Source organism: Haliotis cracherodii, unplaced genomic scaffold (genome assembly GCF_022045235.1).
Source record: "Haliotis cracherodii isolate W230 unplaced genomic scaffold, xgHalCrac1.p SCAF_5, whole genome shotgun sequence".
NCBI classification, from domain to species: domain Eukaryota; kingdom Metazoa; phylum Mollusca; class Gastropoda; order Lepetellida; family Haliotidae; genus Haliotis; species Haliotis cracherodii.
Genome location: NW_027266308.1, coordinates 6,384,529 through 6,402,352, shown reverse-complemented (window position 1 = coordinate 6,402,352; position 17,824 = coordinate 6,384,529). Strand labels below are relative to the sequence as shown.

Genomic DNA, 17,824 nt, shown 5'->3' with positions numbered 1-17,824 from the left:
GCCTACATATGCAACAAATGTATCCTTATCAAGCGCATCTGCCCATGGCATCATATGTTAATAGCTATCCTGAACCTGAGTTTGCTGAGTGTGGTCATAATGTGAACCAAAACCAATTCCGTCTTTTTCTATGCATAACATGAGCTGCAGAGCAGGCATCATCGTGATCACAGTAGTGTAAGATACATTCCAACATCAATGATTACCATTTACTCTTGGTTATATTATACCGTATTTGACGTAATAAGCGCCAAGGGCGATCTCAAAATTGGAAATAGCGGGCTCTTATAAGAATATTATTTTGGTGCAAAAAACTGAGTTGAAAGATAAATTTCATGGTTTATGCTTATGAAATGTTTATATATGACATATATATTTTTCCAGAATTTAACTGCCCACGATCAAGGGTGCATATAACACACGAGTGCGTAGCATACGTGAATAAAAAAGTCTTGTGTACATGGTGATCAATCAGAAGGGATGCTAAGGGGTGACTATTCACTAGCCAATATATTAGCAAATATCGCTGTGGGCACTTATTAGAGAGAGGCGCTTATTACGTCAAATACGGCAATCATGATTATAGCAAATATCAGAATAACATGGATCAACATGATTAAGTAATGATTTGACATAAAAGTTAACATGGCTAAGTAGTTGTGTTCTAAGTTTGCATGGACAATAAGAGGGCAGATAATTCAATTGTAAACATATATTGAATGAACCTTGTCCATATTTAGCATTAAATTCATGAATTGCAAGTCTACAAAAGTAACTTACACACAAAAGAATTAGTTTTATTGTTATTGATATCAGACACATCATCATACTTATGATTCAATATATCAGTACAAAAATTTCAAATCAATGATACCCACATTTGGATCCCATTTCAGTATTTCAAAGATTGATAATTACATTTACCATATTTGACGTAATAAGCGACCTGCTCTAATAAGCGTGATATTTCCTAATATATTGGCTAATGAACAATCCCAATTAGCACCCCTTCCGATTGATCAATGTATGGAAGACTTATTTATTTGTGTATAATATGCACTCGTGTGTTATAAGCACCCTTAATCATGGGCAATTAAATTTTGGAAAAATATATCTGTCGTACATAAACATTTCAGGCTGTCAGCATAAACCACGAAATTTATCTTTCAACTCTGTTTTTTTCCACCAAAATAATATTCTAATAAGAGCCCCCTATTTTCAATTTTGAGAGCGCCCTGGGTGCTTATTAAGTCGAATACAGTATCTGTCTTAATTGTAACCCATTTTATTTATTTGAGGGTCGTAAACATGGTAAAATGAAACCCAATTTATACCACCACCATCAGATGTAAATTGAATAAAAACCAACCATTAAATTAAATGTGTACACACAATTCAGTCAATTGTTTACTCTTTAGCATATTTAGTATGCAGCAAATACATTATTATTTTGCATCAATGAAGTTCAGTTCATCATGTGTTCATACACTCAAAACAGAAACAACAATTATTTTTTAGGCAACTGAATTCCATCATGTCCATATCATACAGCAACCACCGCAACTGTGTCATCATCCGAGATTCACCTGTGTATTGTGATGCAAAGTTAATGACTTAATTACAGGTATATTTTATCCTTGAGATCATGTCACATTACCTAACAAATACTATACACCTTAACATGCTTAACTCAATGACAGTTTATTCGGATGATGATACATAGCATTAGGCAAGGAAAATGCTTCCTATTTGGCATTTCCCATGTACTTATATTCAATCTAAGATTGGGTTATTAATCTAGTTGTTCTAATAACCAATGTAATAGCCAATGTTTGTTTGTTTTGTAATTTTATTTTTTTTGTATGTTTGTTTGTTTGTTGTTTAACACCGCACTCAGCAATATTCCAGCTATATGACGGCGGTCTGTAAATAATCCGAGTCCAGACCAGACAATCCAGTGATTGAAATCATGAGCATCAATCCACGCCATCGGGGTCGATGACATACATCACACAAGTCAGTGAGCATGGTGAGTAATGGCCAACGTGGGGAATGTATTACATGTTGTGTAAAATGCATGTGCCCGCGCTGCAAGAAAAAAATGATCAGCCGAGTTGCAAAAAACAGTTCAAAGGATTAATCGATAATAACTAATAATCATTACAGTCTTAGACCCTGAACACAGTTGAATTGTCAAATGCAAGTGTTTATATTTGTAGTTTTACTGGAGCAGATGGGGGTACACCTACCTCAGGACATGTTGTGCCTGCAAATGTTGTAAAAAATGGTGTTCAATGTATTAGCCCATAATACATTTATTGATTTATCACTGATATTGAACTCAATGGAATTTCCATGACAACATGTACATCATGAAAATACTAGTCAACTCTTTCTGTTCATCAACCATGTCAACATGGATTGGTTATTATCTAGAAACCAGCCCAATGCAAATCTGAACTTCTTAATAACCATTACCCTCACCATGATCACATGACTTTTGACTAATTTGAATTGGACTACTTACCATTGTTTTCATACTATTGAGTGAGTGAGTATGGTTTTAAGCCGCCTTTAGCAATATTCCAGCAATATCACGGCGGGGGAACACTAGAAATGGGCTTCATACATTGTACCCATGTCGGGAATCGAACCCGGGTCTTTGACGTGATGAGCAAATGCTTTAACCACTGGGCTACCCTGCCGTCCCTGTTTTTGTACTAGGTACTGTACCAAATCTCAGAGCCTTACAACATCCAGTTAAGCAGTTAAGTCTTATTATACTTATTGAGTCTTACTCTTAATCCTACAAGTACTGGTTCCTTTTCTAACCCCACAGGGTTCCCCTTAATAAATATGTCAATGTGAATGGTTTTAGGGGTGTCACGATAAACTGAAATATCGATATATTGCTATTGGTAAGTACTTAAAGTCAAAAATATTTATTGTTAAATCAGCTTCCGATCTATAGTATTGATTTCAGTTAGGAATATCGATAGTTTCGATTGTATTTACCATAGTTTTACAGTTTCAATAACTTTATTTTGTATTTGTTGTTATGGCTATCATATTCAAAGGAAACTTCGGTTCCAAGTTTTAATTCAACTCTAAAATTCATCTAAAATGATACACTGAAAAACTATCGCAATAGTTGCTTGCAATATCAACAGTTATCGCAATAGTTTCTTTCAACAATTTCAATATCAATAGTTATTGCAATAGTGAATTCCAGACCAACAGTCACCCCTAATTGTTTACATAGTGAACAGCAGGTAGCATGTACATTCTACCATGCAATGTTATGAGAGTAACGCACTGAAATGACCCCAAAGCACACAGGATTAGCATGATAAGTGGGATAAACATTAACATTAATTTTGAAACTGATGCAGATTTTGCAGTTGCATATCCCTAACTTGGCTTATGTCAGTTAACATTTCCACGACTGCCGGTGATACCAGTAAACACATACTTTATAGATGCTTAACCATGTAAACTGGTTGATATTTGGGGAGTTCGGAAAAAATGCAACTTACCAAACATGTTCAGGTAGCTCAATATTATAAAGCCTTGTGAGTAACGATGCCAGGGAGAATAAACACAGACACATAAAATAGGCCCTTGGTTCTCGAGCCGGGTACTCGTCGTCCTCATCCGACGATATATCACTGGGAGTCAACAGCCCGTCCCTGTTGTATCTTTTCCTCGCTGGCTTCATGTCGCCACGACCATGTTTTTCATCCTCCTCGCTGTCATTAACAAGGTGCGTCGCCTTCTCGTCTGCTTTTCTTTGATTTTGAACATCTTGAGATTTAAATTCCTCCTCCTTTCCACCTTCCTTATCTTTGCCACCTTTTCTTTTCCGAAGAGCCTGGGCATGTTTGGCCGACATCGCCACGTTCGTATTTTCATACAGCAGGCAGATATCTTCGATTTTATTGATGTTGCTGCACACCTGATTTGTTTTGCCCGGCAGCAGTAGTGAGAGTTACCTTCCTTTGGGCTATTAATGCAAAGGTAGTTTGTAGTATAGAGACGTGTTTTCGAATCAATTAAAACACCCCCGCATCTGTGCTAAATTCATAAATTTTGTATTATTATGATAATTGTAGAGGCGTTTCTTATTTTATTTATTGTTGAAGATGTCCAGCATAGCTATAGACGAGGGAACACATGATATGGGCTCATTCGAAATGATACGAGTTGTGCGGCAGATAACGCTCTATCACTGTAAGGAGCTTGGTAACTACATTGGTTTGTTGGTAGAGGGCACGAACCACATTTGCTTGGTGTGGTCCAACATTTAATGCAGTTGTAACAAAATGGCCACACTATTTTCTGACCATTGTTGTGTTCTTGTGCACAATTATCAGTATATATATTTATAGAACAAAATTCCTACAAAACACAATACTGATTACATGGTGCACAATTAAGATCTATTTATAGTCTTTGGTGGTAATTTATACAGAAATAAAGATTTTTTTCGAAATAAAAAGGGGGATGCGCACCCCCGCACCCCTCTGTATCCGCCAATGGATTATATCTGAATTTTGAATATATTTGAATCTGTGTGACTAGTTTAAATTGGTACATATCTCCATATAACATCTGAAGAGTATTGCATGTTTTCATCACAGACAGTGCCGCTATAGTTTATAATGTATCAGATGAAATAGATGCTGAATGAACTCCTAAGAACTCTACCACAATTGATGGTTAAAGCATAAAATATTATTACAAAGTTGACAAAAGGATGCACTGTTATTTCTAGTCAGTGTCGTGCGCGGATCGGCGCTTGACCTACAAAAAACGTCTGTCACGCCCTATCTCAATTGTCACGCTGATCTGTTCATAATAAAGTAGGTTAAGCTAACCCAGCCGCCAGCCGCCATGTCTAAGGTAAAACATTGCATCAAGATAAACTGTGCATCGCATATATAGATGTCCGTACGTTCTTGCGTTAACGCTGTCCGATGCTGATCTCATAGCAATGCAATGTTATTGAAGTGTTAATACGCTGTCATTTGTTTATGTCACAAGGGTGAGTTGTGGTTGTGTATATGTGCTTCAACATGCCTATCTGACATTTGAACACAGACAACAACTGACATAGATGTGATACAGTATCCACTCTATTAGACCTGGCCACTATTAATTTCGCTCAAGTCGACCAGGCTTCTCTTCTGTTTAATGTGGTCACAGTGAGTGACAAATCACTGCATCACCTCATTCCAAACTACGTTCAGTCATGCAAAATATATTTTTCAACACATCACCGTATTAGAGACCCGGCCGGCGTCTATTAGAGGCCAGGCTTATTTATTTATTGTATTATTTTTTTTATTTTTTTTATTTTTTTATTTATTTATTTATTATTTTTTTTATTTTTATTTATTTTTATTTTTTTATTTACTTATTTTTTTATTTTTTTATTATTATTTTTTTTTTGAGGGGGGGAGAGAGAGAGAGAGAGAGAGAGAGAGAGAGAGAGAGAGAGAGGAGGTATGTCCTGGCGTCAAGTAGAGGCCGCCGTGTATAGAGGTGCTACGGTAAATGGTTGTCGTAAATCCCCTCGTAAGATGCCTGCTGCCATTCAGGAGTCGTTGTGATGCTTGTCGTTTAAACTATTCATGAAGACCCGGGAAGGATTGGTCTTCAGCAACCCATGCTTGCCGCGAAAGGCGACTATGCTTGTTGTAAGAGGCGACTAACGGGGTCGGGTGTATCCCAACTGCGTTAATCCATAATGGATTCGTGAAGATTCCGGGGTAGAATAGGTCTTCAGCAACCCATGCTTGCCGTAAAAGGCGACTATGCTTGGCGTAAAAGGCGACTGACGGGATCGGGTGGTCAGGCTCGCTGACTTGGTTGATGGATGACATCGATCCCAATTGCGTGGATCGATGTTCATGATGTAAATCACTGGATTGTCTGGTCCAGACTCGGTTATTTTCAGACCGCCGTCATATAGCTGGAATATTGCTGAGTGCGGCGTTAAACAACAAACAAACAAAACATTTTTAGAAGCATCTATGATCATCTTGTTTTAGTAACGGGAAATATAACCATCTGAAAACTATTCAAGTATTCTTGATATCCGAAATGATGCATAACTTTCTAAGGCATGTAAACATTTCACAATTTACATAATGCTCATATTTCAAACATTTAAAGATTCAGTGAATAGTTAGAATATTTCGAACCAATGACAATCAGTACAAATACATTTGAAATACGCTATGAGAACGTATTTACTGTTGTATCAATTTCGGAAGTCATGCCTTGAAATTTCTTGAATTCCAGTCATAGCATTCCTGTTATTGGTGCTTGTGCAATGGCAATAAAGGATGGTATGTTTATGAAATAAACGCCAAAAGTTATTTCAGATCCGGAATCATACGCAAATCCGGTCATTGCCTACACTTCCTACTGAATTTGCGTTTGTTTCACAGGTGTAAAAACTGGCTTTTGGCCTCATGAATATGTTATTTTTATAAATTTATAAATTTTGAATAAAAGTTTGCCCCAGTCCCGAAACCAATAAGTCTGTATTTTTGTGATTCATAAGTCTACCTTCTTGTGTTTTTTGCCAGAATCGGACAACTGGTTCTTGAGTTACATTTGATACAAAAACAAAACAAACAAAAAACACTGCGAAATACTACTACTACTGCAGATATTTTCAGTGGACCATTTTTACAATTTTTACAGCTATTTCACCCTTTACGTCAAATGGAATCTGTGTCGGTGGATAATGCAATCTCATTAAAATCAGATCTAAGTTCTTGCTGCCGCTAAACAAAGACCTGAGGACATGCCATTACGGGTCATGTCAGAACGACCTTTCCCGAATTTGAACGACCACTGAAATGACAAAAAAGAAGTCTACATCAGCCATTTAGAAAGCAGCTTTCTCGAGCTTTACGGCACTCGTTTCAACCTGACTTCCATTTCAGACTACGCTTGAAAAATATGTTGACACAGTTCTCGATTAAATTTTTGAAAACTAAACAAACGAACATTCCGGAATGTCTAATATATGGCTGAGATTGTATAGCAGTGCTTCCCACGTACTGTTCAATGCCTCTTCCGTTCAAATGTTTATCCCATGGAAGCAAGAAATGGACGATGATTATGACGGAATCAGTCGTAACTGGGTTTCGGAATACCCATGTTAACGTTTTCGAGGTTACATGATCAGAAAACACATTCCGACTGTCACTTTCATGATCTGGTAAGCGACGCTTTGATTGGTCGGCTAAAAGGTCGTTCTGACGTGTCTGTGGCAAATCAAGGGGTCAGCAATCGTATTAACTTGGAGACGTAATAATTTCCAGAATTACAGTAATTTTCCAAGCTATTTTGCCCTTTAGTCAAATGGAATCTGTTTCGGTGGATAATCCAGACTGGGTATTCTCTGGCATTGACAGGGGCGGTCGGGTAGCCTAGTGGTTAAAGCGTTCGCTCGTCACGCCGAAGACCCGGGTTCGATTCCCGACATGGGTACAATGTGTGAAGCCCATTTCTGGTGTGCCCCGCCGTGATATTGCTGGAATATTGCTAAAAGCGGCGTAAAACCATACTCACTCACTCACTCACTCTGGCATTGACAATGTAAATTATAACCAGTTGATCCAATAATGTGTTTACCTTTGAATAGGACATGATCCTCTATGGCCACAGTCGGAGTTCCTGCACTTGGAGAGTCAAAATTGGTGCGTACGAAACTTTTACGAAGCTGTCATTGTAATCGATACCTAAGATAATACTCAATTTGACAGTAAATGCAGTATGGTTAATTTCAATGTTTACAGTTATGTGTAATATATATTTTAAGCAGTTCAAATTACGATATACTGTCAGTTGAACTCGTGATTATTTACACAACACCTCAGTTCCATCACTAAGCCTGCGTGGAAGTTTTTCATGGAACTCATGGTTGTCGCAACAGCCGACCACTGTGGGGTTTGGGTGGTTACAGTGCGTGAACAGGCTACCAAGCACCTGATTGTCTGGCCTAGACTCGAGTACTTACAAGTGTCGTGGTATAGCTGGTGACTGTGTCCCACTATAACAAGAACCCCATGGGGCTAATGTAAATAGATTCCCTTGTAATTCGTTTATTTTGCTTTTAATACTCATGATCAGAACTGGCCCGCGAAGATCCGGGGTAGAATACGTCTTCAGCAACCCATGCTTGCCGTAAAAGGCGACTATGCTTGTCGTAAAAGGCGACTAACGGGATCGGGTGGTCAGACTCGCTGATTTGGTTGATGCACGTCATCGATCCCAATTGCGTGGTTCGATGTCCATGATATCAATCACTAGATTGTCTGGTCCAGACTCGATTATTTACAGACCGCCGTCACATAGCAGGAGTATTGCTGAGTGCGGCATAAAACAACATACCAACCAACAACGATAAGAACTAGATAGAAGAACACTGGAACAAACAAACCCGATGGCACACACTTACACTTCTGGGTCCACGTGCACAAAGCCAGCTTAGGGGAATGACGACCGTTACTCCCATACTCGTAGGCGCTAAGACCCTGATTATCAATATATTATTATGTGTGAATTATATGCATGTTTGGTGACATCAATTATTACAAATGTTTAAGTTATTGCACCTCTACTTATCCGTACTTTTAGAATGGAAGAAGAATACAAGACCTTCAGGAGTGAGTGAGTTGTGTTTAACGACGCCGCTTTTAACAGTATTCCAGTTATATCACGGCGTGTCAGCTTAATGTGGGAGGAAAGCCCGAAGTGATGCAGGTCTCAGACGTTTACCACTTCGGTGAAACCGATGAGCACGGGTATGGTGCTGACAAACCTAGAGACATAATCGGGGTGAACCGGGATTCGAACCCACAAATCATAGGTTTCTGTCGTGCCCAAGGGCCGCAACTCTGCACAGCGAATTGCGGCGCCTTAGACGACTGGACTCCCCGTGGACCCCGTAACCTTCACGAACTATTGCTCTATTTTCAGCTCTGGCTATCAAAGGCATCCAGTATGAAGACGTTGCCGTAACGGATGAATTAATGGTAGGATAAATATCCTATGATTTTAGGACGGTGGATTCAGCCGCCCGTCTGTCTCTCCGTCTGTGCCACTTTTGCCAGATCTGAAACTGTTTGAAACTGATATGTTTACAGAATTGTGCACATTTATTGCTTATCTGGATTAGTGGGGCTTTTTATCATTTGGGGTTTTCATGTTTTATCATAATATCATGGACATAAGATCACCACTGAAATCAGGGTTGAACTCCTTTCCGAAGCAAATTAATCTAAAAGCAAAAGATCTTGCACATGTTCTAAATTGTCAGTTTTAGGTATATGAGCTAAATGACATTTGTAGTTGATGTGCTAGGTAACGTTAGATTCATATATTGAGGAAATATGTCACACATGCTGAATAGTTTTTGTCAGTAAACAGTGTTTCATCTGCTTGCAAATAAATTCACCGATATGTCATGTAGAGCTCTGTCCTGTAAAATTCACACAATGAATATGGTTTATTGTTTTTGAGCGTGCTGAAGGTGAGGTGAAATGGGGTTTAACGTCGCGTCCAAGATTATTGCACTTATATAGGGACGTGCAAGTACATGTGTGTGTTTGTGTGGCTGCTTGTAGTCCGGACTGATGCCGATTTATAGTGCTAGCTCACTGAAATACCATGATGCAGTTTAGCAAGAATACTTCACTCAGACACTGTATACTGACTCCAAGCCGACCAATCCTCGTTTTAGCTCCTAAATGCCGAGCGCCAGACAGGGTAACAACAAGTACCATCTTTTAACGTCTTTTTGTATGATGCGGGATCGACCCCGGACATCAGTGTAAAATTGTATAATTCTATGAAAAAAATAGTGAAATCCTCTAAATCGACCGAAAATAGAGACGACGAGTACAATGGAGCGGGTAAACATTCATGTTGGATTTTTGGAGGGTTTTGAACAATGGTCGGCGACATTAATATTCTGCGCTGTACATACGCTATGGGTTATAGATGGCCCGTGTCATGAATCGCTAGAGTCCGTATCTAAAAATAGACGCCCTCATACATATTCATGACCATCTCCTTCGGGCTCGCGTGTGGAGATGGTCATGAATATGCATGAGGGCGTCTATTTTTAGATACGGACTCCTGTGCATGAATGAATGCATCAAATCTGGTGACATTCCGCACTGTACATATGTTGTAGCTCACATGTCACCCGAGTCGTGAATGAGTGACACGGGTGCAATGCATCACCCTTGCCCGCTTGGTAAACAGGGTTTGACACGGAGTGTGGTCACTGTTGTGAATGAGCGAATATTCACCTTTACAGAATGAGACAGCGCGAGACTACAGACCGTACGAAATGCATTTATGTGCAGTTGATAATTACGGTGGCCCTTAAGGGACATGGAGTCTGTTTTTCAATATTTTGATGTTTCACTTACTTTTATCGTAACCTTTGGCAAATTAACACAATTTGTCATACGAATATGTTGTAAATCATGTATAAAAACAACCAAAAACATGGAAAATGTACTTTTAAGTAGCTATTGAGTCGCTGAAATGTGAAGCGAAAATGTCAAAAACTAAAATGGAAATGTCAAAAACCAAAAGGAAAATGTCAAAAACCAAAACGAAAATGTTAAAAACTAAAATGAAATCACAGAAAACTATTTCCACCGCGGTGATAATATTCCCACCGCGGTGGAAATAGTTTTCTGTATTTTCATTTTAGTTTTTGAAATTTTCGCTTTTGTTTTTGACATTTTCGTTTCACTTTTCAACGATTCAATATCTTCTTTACACATGATTTATCACATATTTGTCAGACAAATAGTGTTAATTTGCAAAAGGTAACGATAAAAGTAAGTGAAATATCAAAATATGGAAAAACAGACTCCATGTCCCTTATGGGCCACCGTAGATAATGATAACATTCGGTTTATTTCGAGTACTACAGATGCAGTCATTTTCCAACCCCGGAGAAAATTTGGAAAGAAGGAATCCCGATCATACATAACGTAGGGGTAAGTAGTACGAACTAATACCAATGTATGTACAGTGATGGATAACAACATAAAGATATAATCAGATTCAGTTTCCTTTGATTCATGAAACTGAGTAACGTGTTTTTTTGTTTTGGGTTGGGTTTTTTACGACTTCGATGACATTGTCCTAATTTGTCACCGCAGTCGTTGTCGTCGATGGTGTCACAGAACTGCAACTGGCTTATTCATTTATTGTATTATTATTTTTTTTAATTATTTTATTTATTTATTTATTTATTTTTTTTATTTTTATTTTTTTATTTATTTATTTATTTATTTTTTATTTATTTATTTTTATTTTTTTTTTTGGGGGGGGGGCTGCAACTGGTTGGTGTGATGGGAGCATTGGCGCTGGGTTTGGAAGGAGGACAGGTGTGTGTGTGTGGGGGGGGGGGGGGGGGGGCATTTGTACTGTCCCCTGTTGTACCATGTGTGATCAGCTACTGGTTGGTAGCTGTAGGGATAGTAGCCGGTAGAAGTATCGGCTGAAGGGTAGTAGCTACAGGCCTTTGATGGTAGGGAGGAGTGGAATGGTCTAAGGAATGTGGTCTGTTTGGTGGTCCTAAAATACAGAAAAAGTACATCTTACAAATTAGTTGACGATCATTTCGATATATTCCGAATATGATTCAGTGGAAAACTCATGGTATGAAAATGTTGTTTGTTTGTTTGTTTGTTTGTTGTTTAACGCCGCACTGAGCAATATCCCAGCTATATGACGGCGGTCTGTAAATAATCGAGTCTGGACCAGACAATCCAGTATGAAAATGAGCCATAGAGATAATTATATTCACATATGTGAAAATATGTTTTTTATTTTAAATATGAAAACCAAAATGTACGTCGTTTTGAGATGGGCTTCACACATTGTAGCCATATCGAGAATCGAACCAGGGTCTTCGGCGTGACGAGCGAACGCTTTAACCACTCGGCTACCCGACCGCCCCTGGAAACTTTTAAATGGGCCGGCTACAGTAGGCCTGGAGTGAAGCGTGTGATATAAATACCCGTAGTAAAGAGAGTTACTATCATTTATAGTTTTATCATATCCGTTGAAGGATGGATGGATTATTTGTCTGGTATTTTTTTAATCCAAAACGCCAATCTCTATCATATTGTGAATAAGGAGGGTCACTTTTACATCGCATTAAGATTAAGAAGTGGCTTGCTTCCCAAGATGTCTCCTCCCTTCAGAGGTATTTGAGGTACAAGTTCAAGTGGTGACTACAGGTTACACACAACCAAATGTTTTCCCATAGACTTCTATAGTAACGTTATGCTTTTTTTTAAAATAACTAAGCATTTAACAGCTATTACCTGTACGTGTGTGCACAGTTTGGCCTTAGAGCAGCAATAAAAAAAATAAAAATGACTAGCTTAGCCAGCTCCTTTTCCGAGTACCGGAAGCTAAACACACCACCCCCAGTTTCGCACCAAATGTCACCTACTTGAAAATAGCTGTGGTCACATTCAGCATAAGTCATCATGTTGAAAAAGACAGTACTAAATATAGAAAAACATGGTCAGTTTTAATAACTGGATGGATGTACATTTGAAAGACATAAAAATCTTACAGAATATCCTCAAATCACAGCCTGCAGATATCTCTCGATCTGCACTGAAGGCTCCCTACGAAAACCGCACTCTCCAAACTGGTACTGATTTGGTGTAGTAGAACCTGTAGGTTTGAATGCTAGATGGGATATTGACTTAGCAGATGTGTCTAACATAGCTTCGGATAATGATGGTGTCAAGTACTTGTTAAAAGCAATCATGGCATGAGGAAAATATTTACAACGGCGCCTTTGCCAAAGATCATTAGGTCCGATAAAGGCCGCGAATTTAATAACAACAAAGTGGAAAGCTATTTATAATTACAAAGTAAGGGCATCACTTGGACGTCACCCAGAATGAAAAAAGCGTCCTATGCTGAGAGCGTGATTCGTACCCTCAAGACGTAGATTAGAGTGTGGATGAAACCCATTGTTAAAGCCATCACGTCCCACGTGGACTTGTCTGAGGCTGAAGACCCAGGGATCCACTCAATGAGGTTCATAGTGACCGAGAGACATACACCGAATGATATTCTGTGTACTGTAATATTTTACAATCTCAAAGACAAGGGCGTTGAACATTTTGAAGTCGTATCCCGAACACACGGATCTCTTGACGCGTAAGTTACCTTTTTGTTACGACTACATGGACAGTTTCGAGAAACTAAAGGAGGAGAAATTACCCTCAAAAGCTGACTTTTATTCCTCGCTCCCGTAGGAGCATATTTCTCATCAAGAGTATGCCTTCACTCAAGAGTTGTGGGAAACATTTCATATTGAAACGCCAGATGATTTTGTAAGACTGTACCTGTCTGTAGACACGTTGATTTTGTGTGACGTCATGCAAATGTTCCGACAGAAGTGTCTCAAAGATTACGAGTTAGAACCATTTCACTTTGTTAGCTTACCTGGGTTTACGATAACGAGCTGTCTAAAGCACACAGGGGGGCAGCAAGAGTTGTCTACTCACCCCGACTAGTATTGAGTATTCGTTCATTGAAAAGGGTATCCGGTCGAAACGCTCAAATTTTTCTTGAGGTTTGTGTTGCGAATGACTCGCGTACACAAAGTGATGAGGTTTAAACAGCGTGCATGGATGAAACCTTACATCGAAATCATCATGGTCAAGCGACAGACGACAACGGACAATGCGTCACGTGACGACTATAAGCTTCTTGATAATGCCTGTTTGGAAAACGAAGCAAAGACAGACACAAGATGGCCGGGTTAATAAAAGATGAGGCCTGTGGGAAGGTCATCCGAAAATTTGTAGGTCTAAAAGCCCAAAATTATAGTTATTTAGTGGATGGTGATAGTAGAGAGGTTTTGAACGAGAGCAGGGCAAAAGGTGTTCATTGTAGCTGGGGGAAAAACCATGTCCGTCAAAAAATGTTTAAAGAGTGTCTTTTCGATCGAAAGCAATTCTGGGCTATTTTCAGACAGATGCGGTCCTCTCACAATACACTGTACATGGTGATGGTCAACAAAATAGCGCTCTCCCCGCTTGACAACAAAAGATTGTTATTACCTTGTGGGGAGCAGGGTTTACCTTGTGGGGCGCGGAGTTTACCTTGTTGGGCGCAGAGTTTACCTTGTGGGGTGCGGAGTTTACCTTGTGCGGCGCAGAGTTTACCTTGTGGGGTGCGGAGTTTACCTTGTGGGGTGCGGAGTTTACATTGTGGGGCGTAGAGTTTACATTATGGGGTGCGGAGTTTACCTTGTGGGGCGCAGAGTTTACCTTGTGGGGCGCAGAGTTTACCTTGTGGGGCTCGGAGTTTACCTTGTGGGGTGCAGAGTTTACCTTGTGGGGCGCAGGGTTTACCTTGTGTTGAACGGAGTTTACTTTGTGGGGTGCGGAGTTTACCTTGTGGGGTGCGGAGTTTACCTTGTGGGGCGCAGAGTTTACCTTGTGGGGCGCGGAGTTTACCTTGTGGGGTGCAGAGTTTACCTTGTGGGGCGCAGGGTTTACCTTGTGTTGAACGGAGTTTACCTTGTGGGGTGCGGAGTTTACCTTGTGGGGTGCAGAGTTTACCTTGTGGGGTGCAGAGTTTACCTTTTGGGGTGCGGAGTTTACCTTGTGAGGTGCGGAGTTTACCTTGGGTGCGGAGTTCACCTTGTGGGGTGCAGAGTTCACCCTAACGTCACAAACAAACTAACGTCCCTCTGTAACCCATCTTGTCAAAGTTCTACCGTTACTCACACTCGCACTCACTTTGAACTCCCAGCAGAGATGACAGTCAATGCGTTTCCAGGTTCTATAAATAAATAAATAAATAAATAAATAAATAAATAAATAAATAAATAAATAAATAAATAAATAAATAAATAAATAAATAAATAAATAAATAAATAAATAAATAAATAAATAAATAAATAAATAAATAAATAAATAAATAAATAGTTATTTCAGATATGAATCATGGATTGATGTACGTATTTATTTAATTTTCCTTATTTTTCAGTGAACTATGAACCGTGTTTCCAGATATCGCTTCAGTGTGTCAGACAGAGGAGCGAGAACAGTGTACGAGGGGAAGGACTTGTATCACAAACAAGTGAAAGCTTTCACAGGAGCTGTCGCTCTCGTGAAACCTCCCCGGTACCCAGATGAGGGAGCTCCTTATGAGATACAGATCTATACACAGACTAAACTATGTAATGCCACTTCCTGGCGAGCATTCCCTGGTCGAGCAGGACAGAAGTTCGAATCCTTATTGGATTTCTTCTATCTCAAAGCATTAATGAATGGTATCCGGGAAGAAATCGGGGAAGCACCCAAGTGTCCTGGGTGTGAAACGGGTCACCCCTCACAAAAACAACACATGTTTAACACCTCAAAGTGAAGCGAGCGAGGTATCATTGTATTTGACGACGTGTTGGGAAAGATAAATCAAGCCGAAATCTTAAAAGATGCAAATGACTATATGGGGTCCGAAGGGTTCGTATTTCATGAGATCTATAGACTCAAATACAAAACTCTAGAATGGCTGCGCGTCAACTTCTTGCAACGAAGAAGAAAAGTACTAAAAATAATAATGGACTGAACTTGAAGTGGAATGTAGACCCGTGTGTGTAAATAGAAAATAATCAGCTTGTATGTATGTTATGCTGGGAAAGTATTATAACTGTGTATAAATAATAATGTGGATAGTGCAAATATTGTACAGTGTGACCAGTGATAACTGCTATAATCTACAATGTCTCTATTCTATTTGCATACTTGGTTCAGTGAGTGAGTGAGTTGCGTTTAACGCCGCTTTTTAACAGTATTCCAGTTATATCACGGCGTGTCAGCTTAATGTGGGAGGAAAGCCCCAAGTGATGCAGGTCTCAGACGTTTACCACTTCGGTGAAACCCACCAGCACAGGTATGGTGCTGACAAACCTAGAAACATAATCGGGGCGAACCAAGTTTTGAACCCACAATCTTGGGTTTCTGGCGTGCGCAAGAGACGCAACTCTGCACAGCGAATCGCGGCGCCTTAGACGACTGGGTCACCCGTGCCCCCACTTGGTTGAGATAAAACGATATACGTGATGGCATTAGCATAGTTTGTTACTATATACATGATATTACTATTATTTTATATGAGATTTTGAGAAAATTATGTTTTGAACGAAGTGCTAATAAACTGAAATGATGTTTGCCCGTTCTCTGTTGTCCTTTATCAACTCAGAAATGCGTTTGTGATGCAATGATACATGTGTGTATATTAATACAAGAGACCGCCTCCGTAGTCAAGTGGTAGAGCGTCCGCCCGGAAAGCGGAAGGTCCGGGGTTCGATCCCCGTTCGCGTCATACGTTAAAAGATGGTACTTGTTGTTACCCTGTCTGGCGCTCGGCATTAAGGGGCTAAAACAAGGACTGGTCGGCTCGGAGTCAGTATACTGTCTCTGAGTGGGGTATTCATGTTAAACTGCGGCATAGTATCTCAGTGAGCTAGCACTATAAATCGGCATCAGTCCGGACTAGTACAAGCAGCCACACAAACACAAACACAAACACGCGTACATGCACTTCGCTATATGAGTGCAATAATCTTGGACGCGACGTTAAACCCAATTTCACCTCACCTCACCTAATAGAAAGGTAAAGCCGTTTATCCAGCCTCTTCATTAAACCGCACCAAAACGAATGGAAAAACGAGATTTTTCCGTCGAGTTGGTCATGCGTTTTCTCAATGATGAAATACTCGAACAAAGCTCCGTACAGTGTAAATGAATTGGTGAATGCACTGTATGGTGATGCGTGGAGTTTGCATATTATCAATTGTCCGATTGTCTCGTCACGTGGTTGATGGCGACATAGTCGAAAGCCTTTTGAGAAGTATTCTTTGAATAGGAGAAAAAAGCTCAATCCAAAGGAGGTAACTTTTTCTAGATCCATTAAGTGAAGAAAAACCAACAAAGCCATGTATGGAATAGACTTTTTTGTTAACACATCAGTGGTTTACATTTTTTTTAAATTTTTCTTTCATTTCTTTTTTCCAACTTGACAGTTAACAGTTAGTAAGTTTCTAATGGTTTGAGCTTTTTGCCAGCATCTGGAACGCCAAACTTGACTTTACTTCGAACATGAATATGATGTTGAGTGGCATTGGACAATATTCTCTTTATTCCTCACTTGCGACAAAAACTCGTCATAATCTTTTTCACTTTTGATTTAAATTGTTGGAAGCCACTAGTCACAGCCTCATCTTTGTGAGAAGACAAAATGACATGTCAAATCAATTCAATGACATTGGAACCATGTATAGGTTGTCCATGTTTGTCACTCAGTTCGAGTTTGGCATTCCATAACGAAAGTATCAGGTCGCGTTGTTGTTGTTTCAAGAGCTGCCACAGACTCTTTAGTTTCCCAATGGTGGAGTTAGTTTTGATATCTCGCAAAAGTTGTCCGAGTATATCGTCCGATTCATTAACGACACTCGCCATGATGGTAGACGTGTTCATCCTTACGCGTTGCATTAGATGATGATGATGATGATGATGATGATGATGATGTAGTTGGCTCATCTGTTGACTGCAGAATCTCCTGACTGACTTTCACCGTCTGTTGTCAGCAAAACAGATGTAGGTTTACTGTGGGATGGAGGACTGGTGTCCCTCTTCTGGGTCAACCTTTGATAAGTGTCTCGTGTTAGTAGGGGCGGTCCGGTAGCCTAGGGGTTAAAGCGTTCGCTCGTCACGCCGAAGACCCGGGTTCG

The 17,824-nt window shown here is 39.8% G+C and overlaps 2 protein-coding genes across 3 annotated transcripts in view; one reads left to right on the top strand and one right to left on the bottom strand.

Moving 5' to 3' along the window:
- LOC139443232 (protein O-mannosyl-transferase 2-like) overlaps positions 1-3,964 on the bottom strand; it is a 48,071-nt gene extending 44,107 nt beyond the window's left edge. Inside the window, exon 1 of the mRNA XM_071224205.1 lies at positions 3,537-3,964. Within this exon, the coding sequence (XP_071080306.1) occupies positions 3,537-3,892 (356 nt within the window). The 5' untranslated portion in view covers positions 3,893-3,964. The remainder of the gene's footprint in view (positions 1-3,536) is intronic.
- Positions 3,965-4,876: 912 nt separating this feature from the next.
- LOC139442923 (maleylacetoacetate isomerase-like) overlaps positions 4,877-17,824 on the top strand; it is a 31,144-nt gene continuing 18,196 nt past the window's right edge. The window contains exons 1-3 of one of the 2 annotated variants that reach the window (XM_071223847.1): positions 4,877-4,902; positions 7,664-7,718; positions 9,001-9,051. In XM_071223847.1, coding sequence (XP_071079948.1) covers positions 4,894-4,902; positions 7,664-7,718; positions 9,001-9,051 — 115 coding nt within the window. In that variant the 5' untranslated portion in view covers positions 4,877-4,893. Of the gene's footprint in view, positions 4,903-7,663; positions 7,719-9,000; positions 9,057-17,824 lie in introns of both variants that reach the window. The other variant, XM_071223846.1, reaches the window with a different exon arrangement.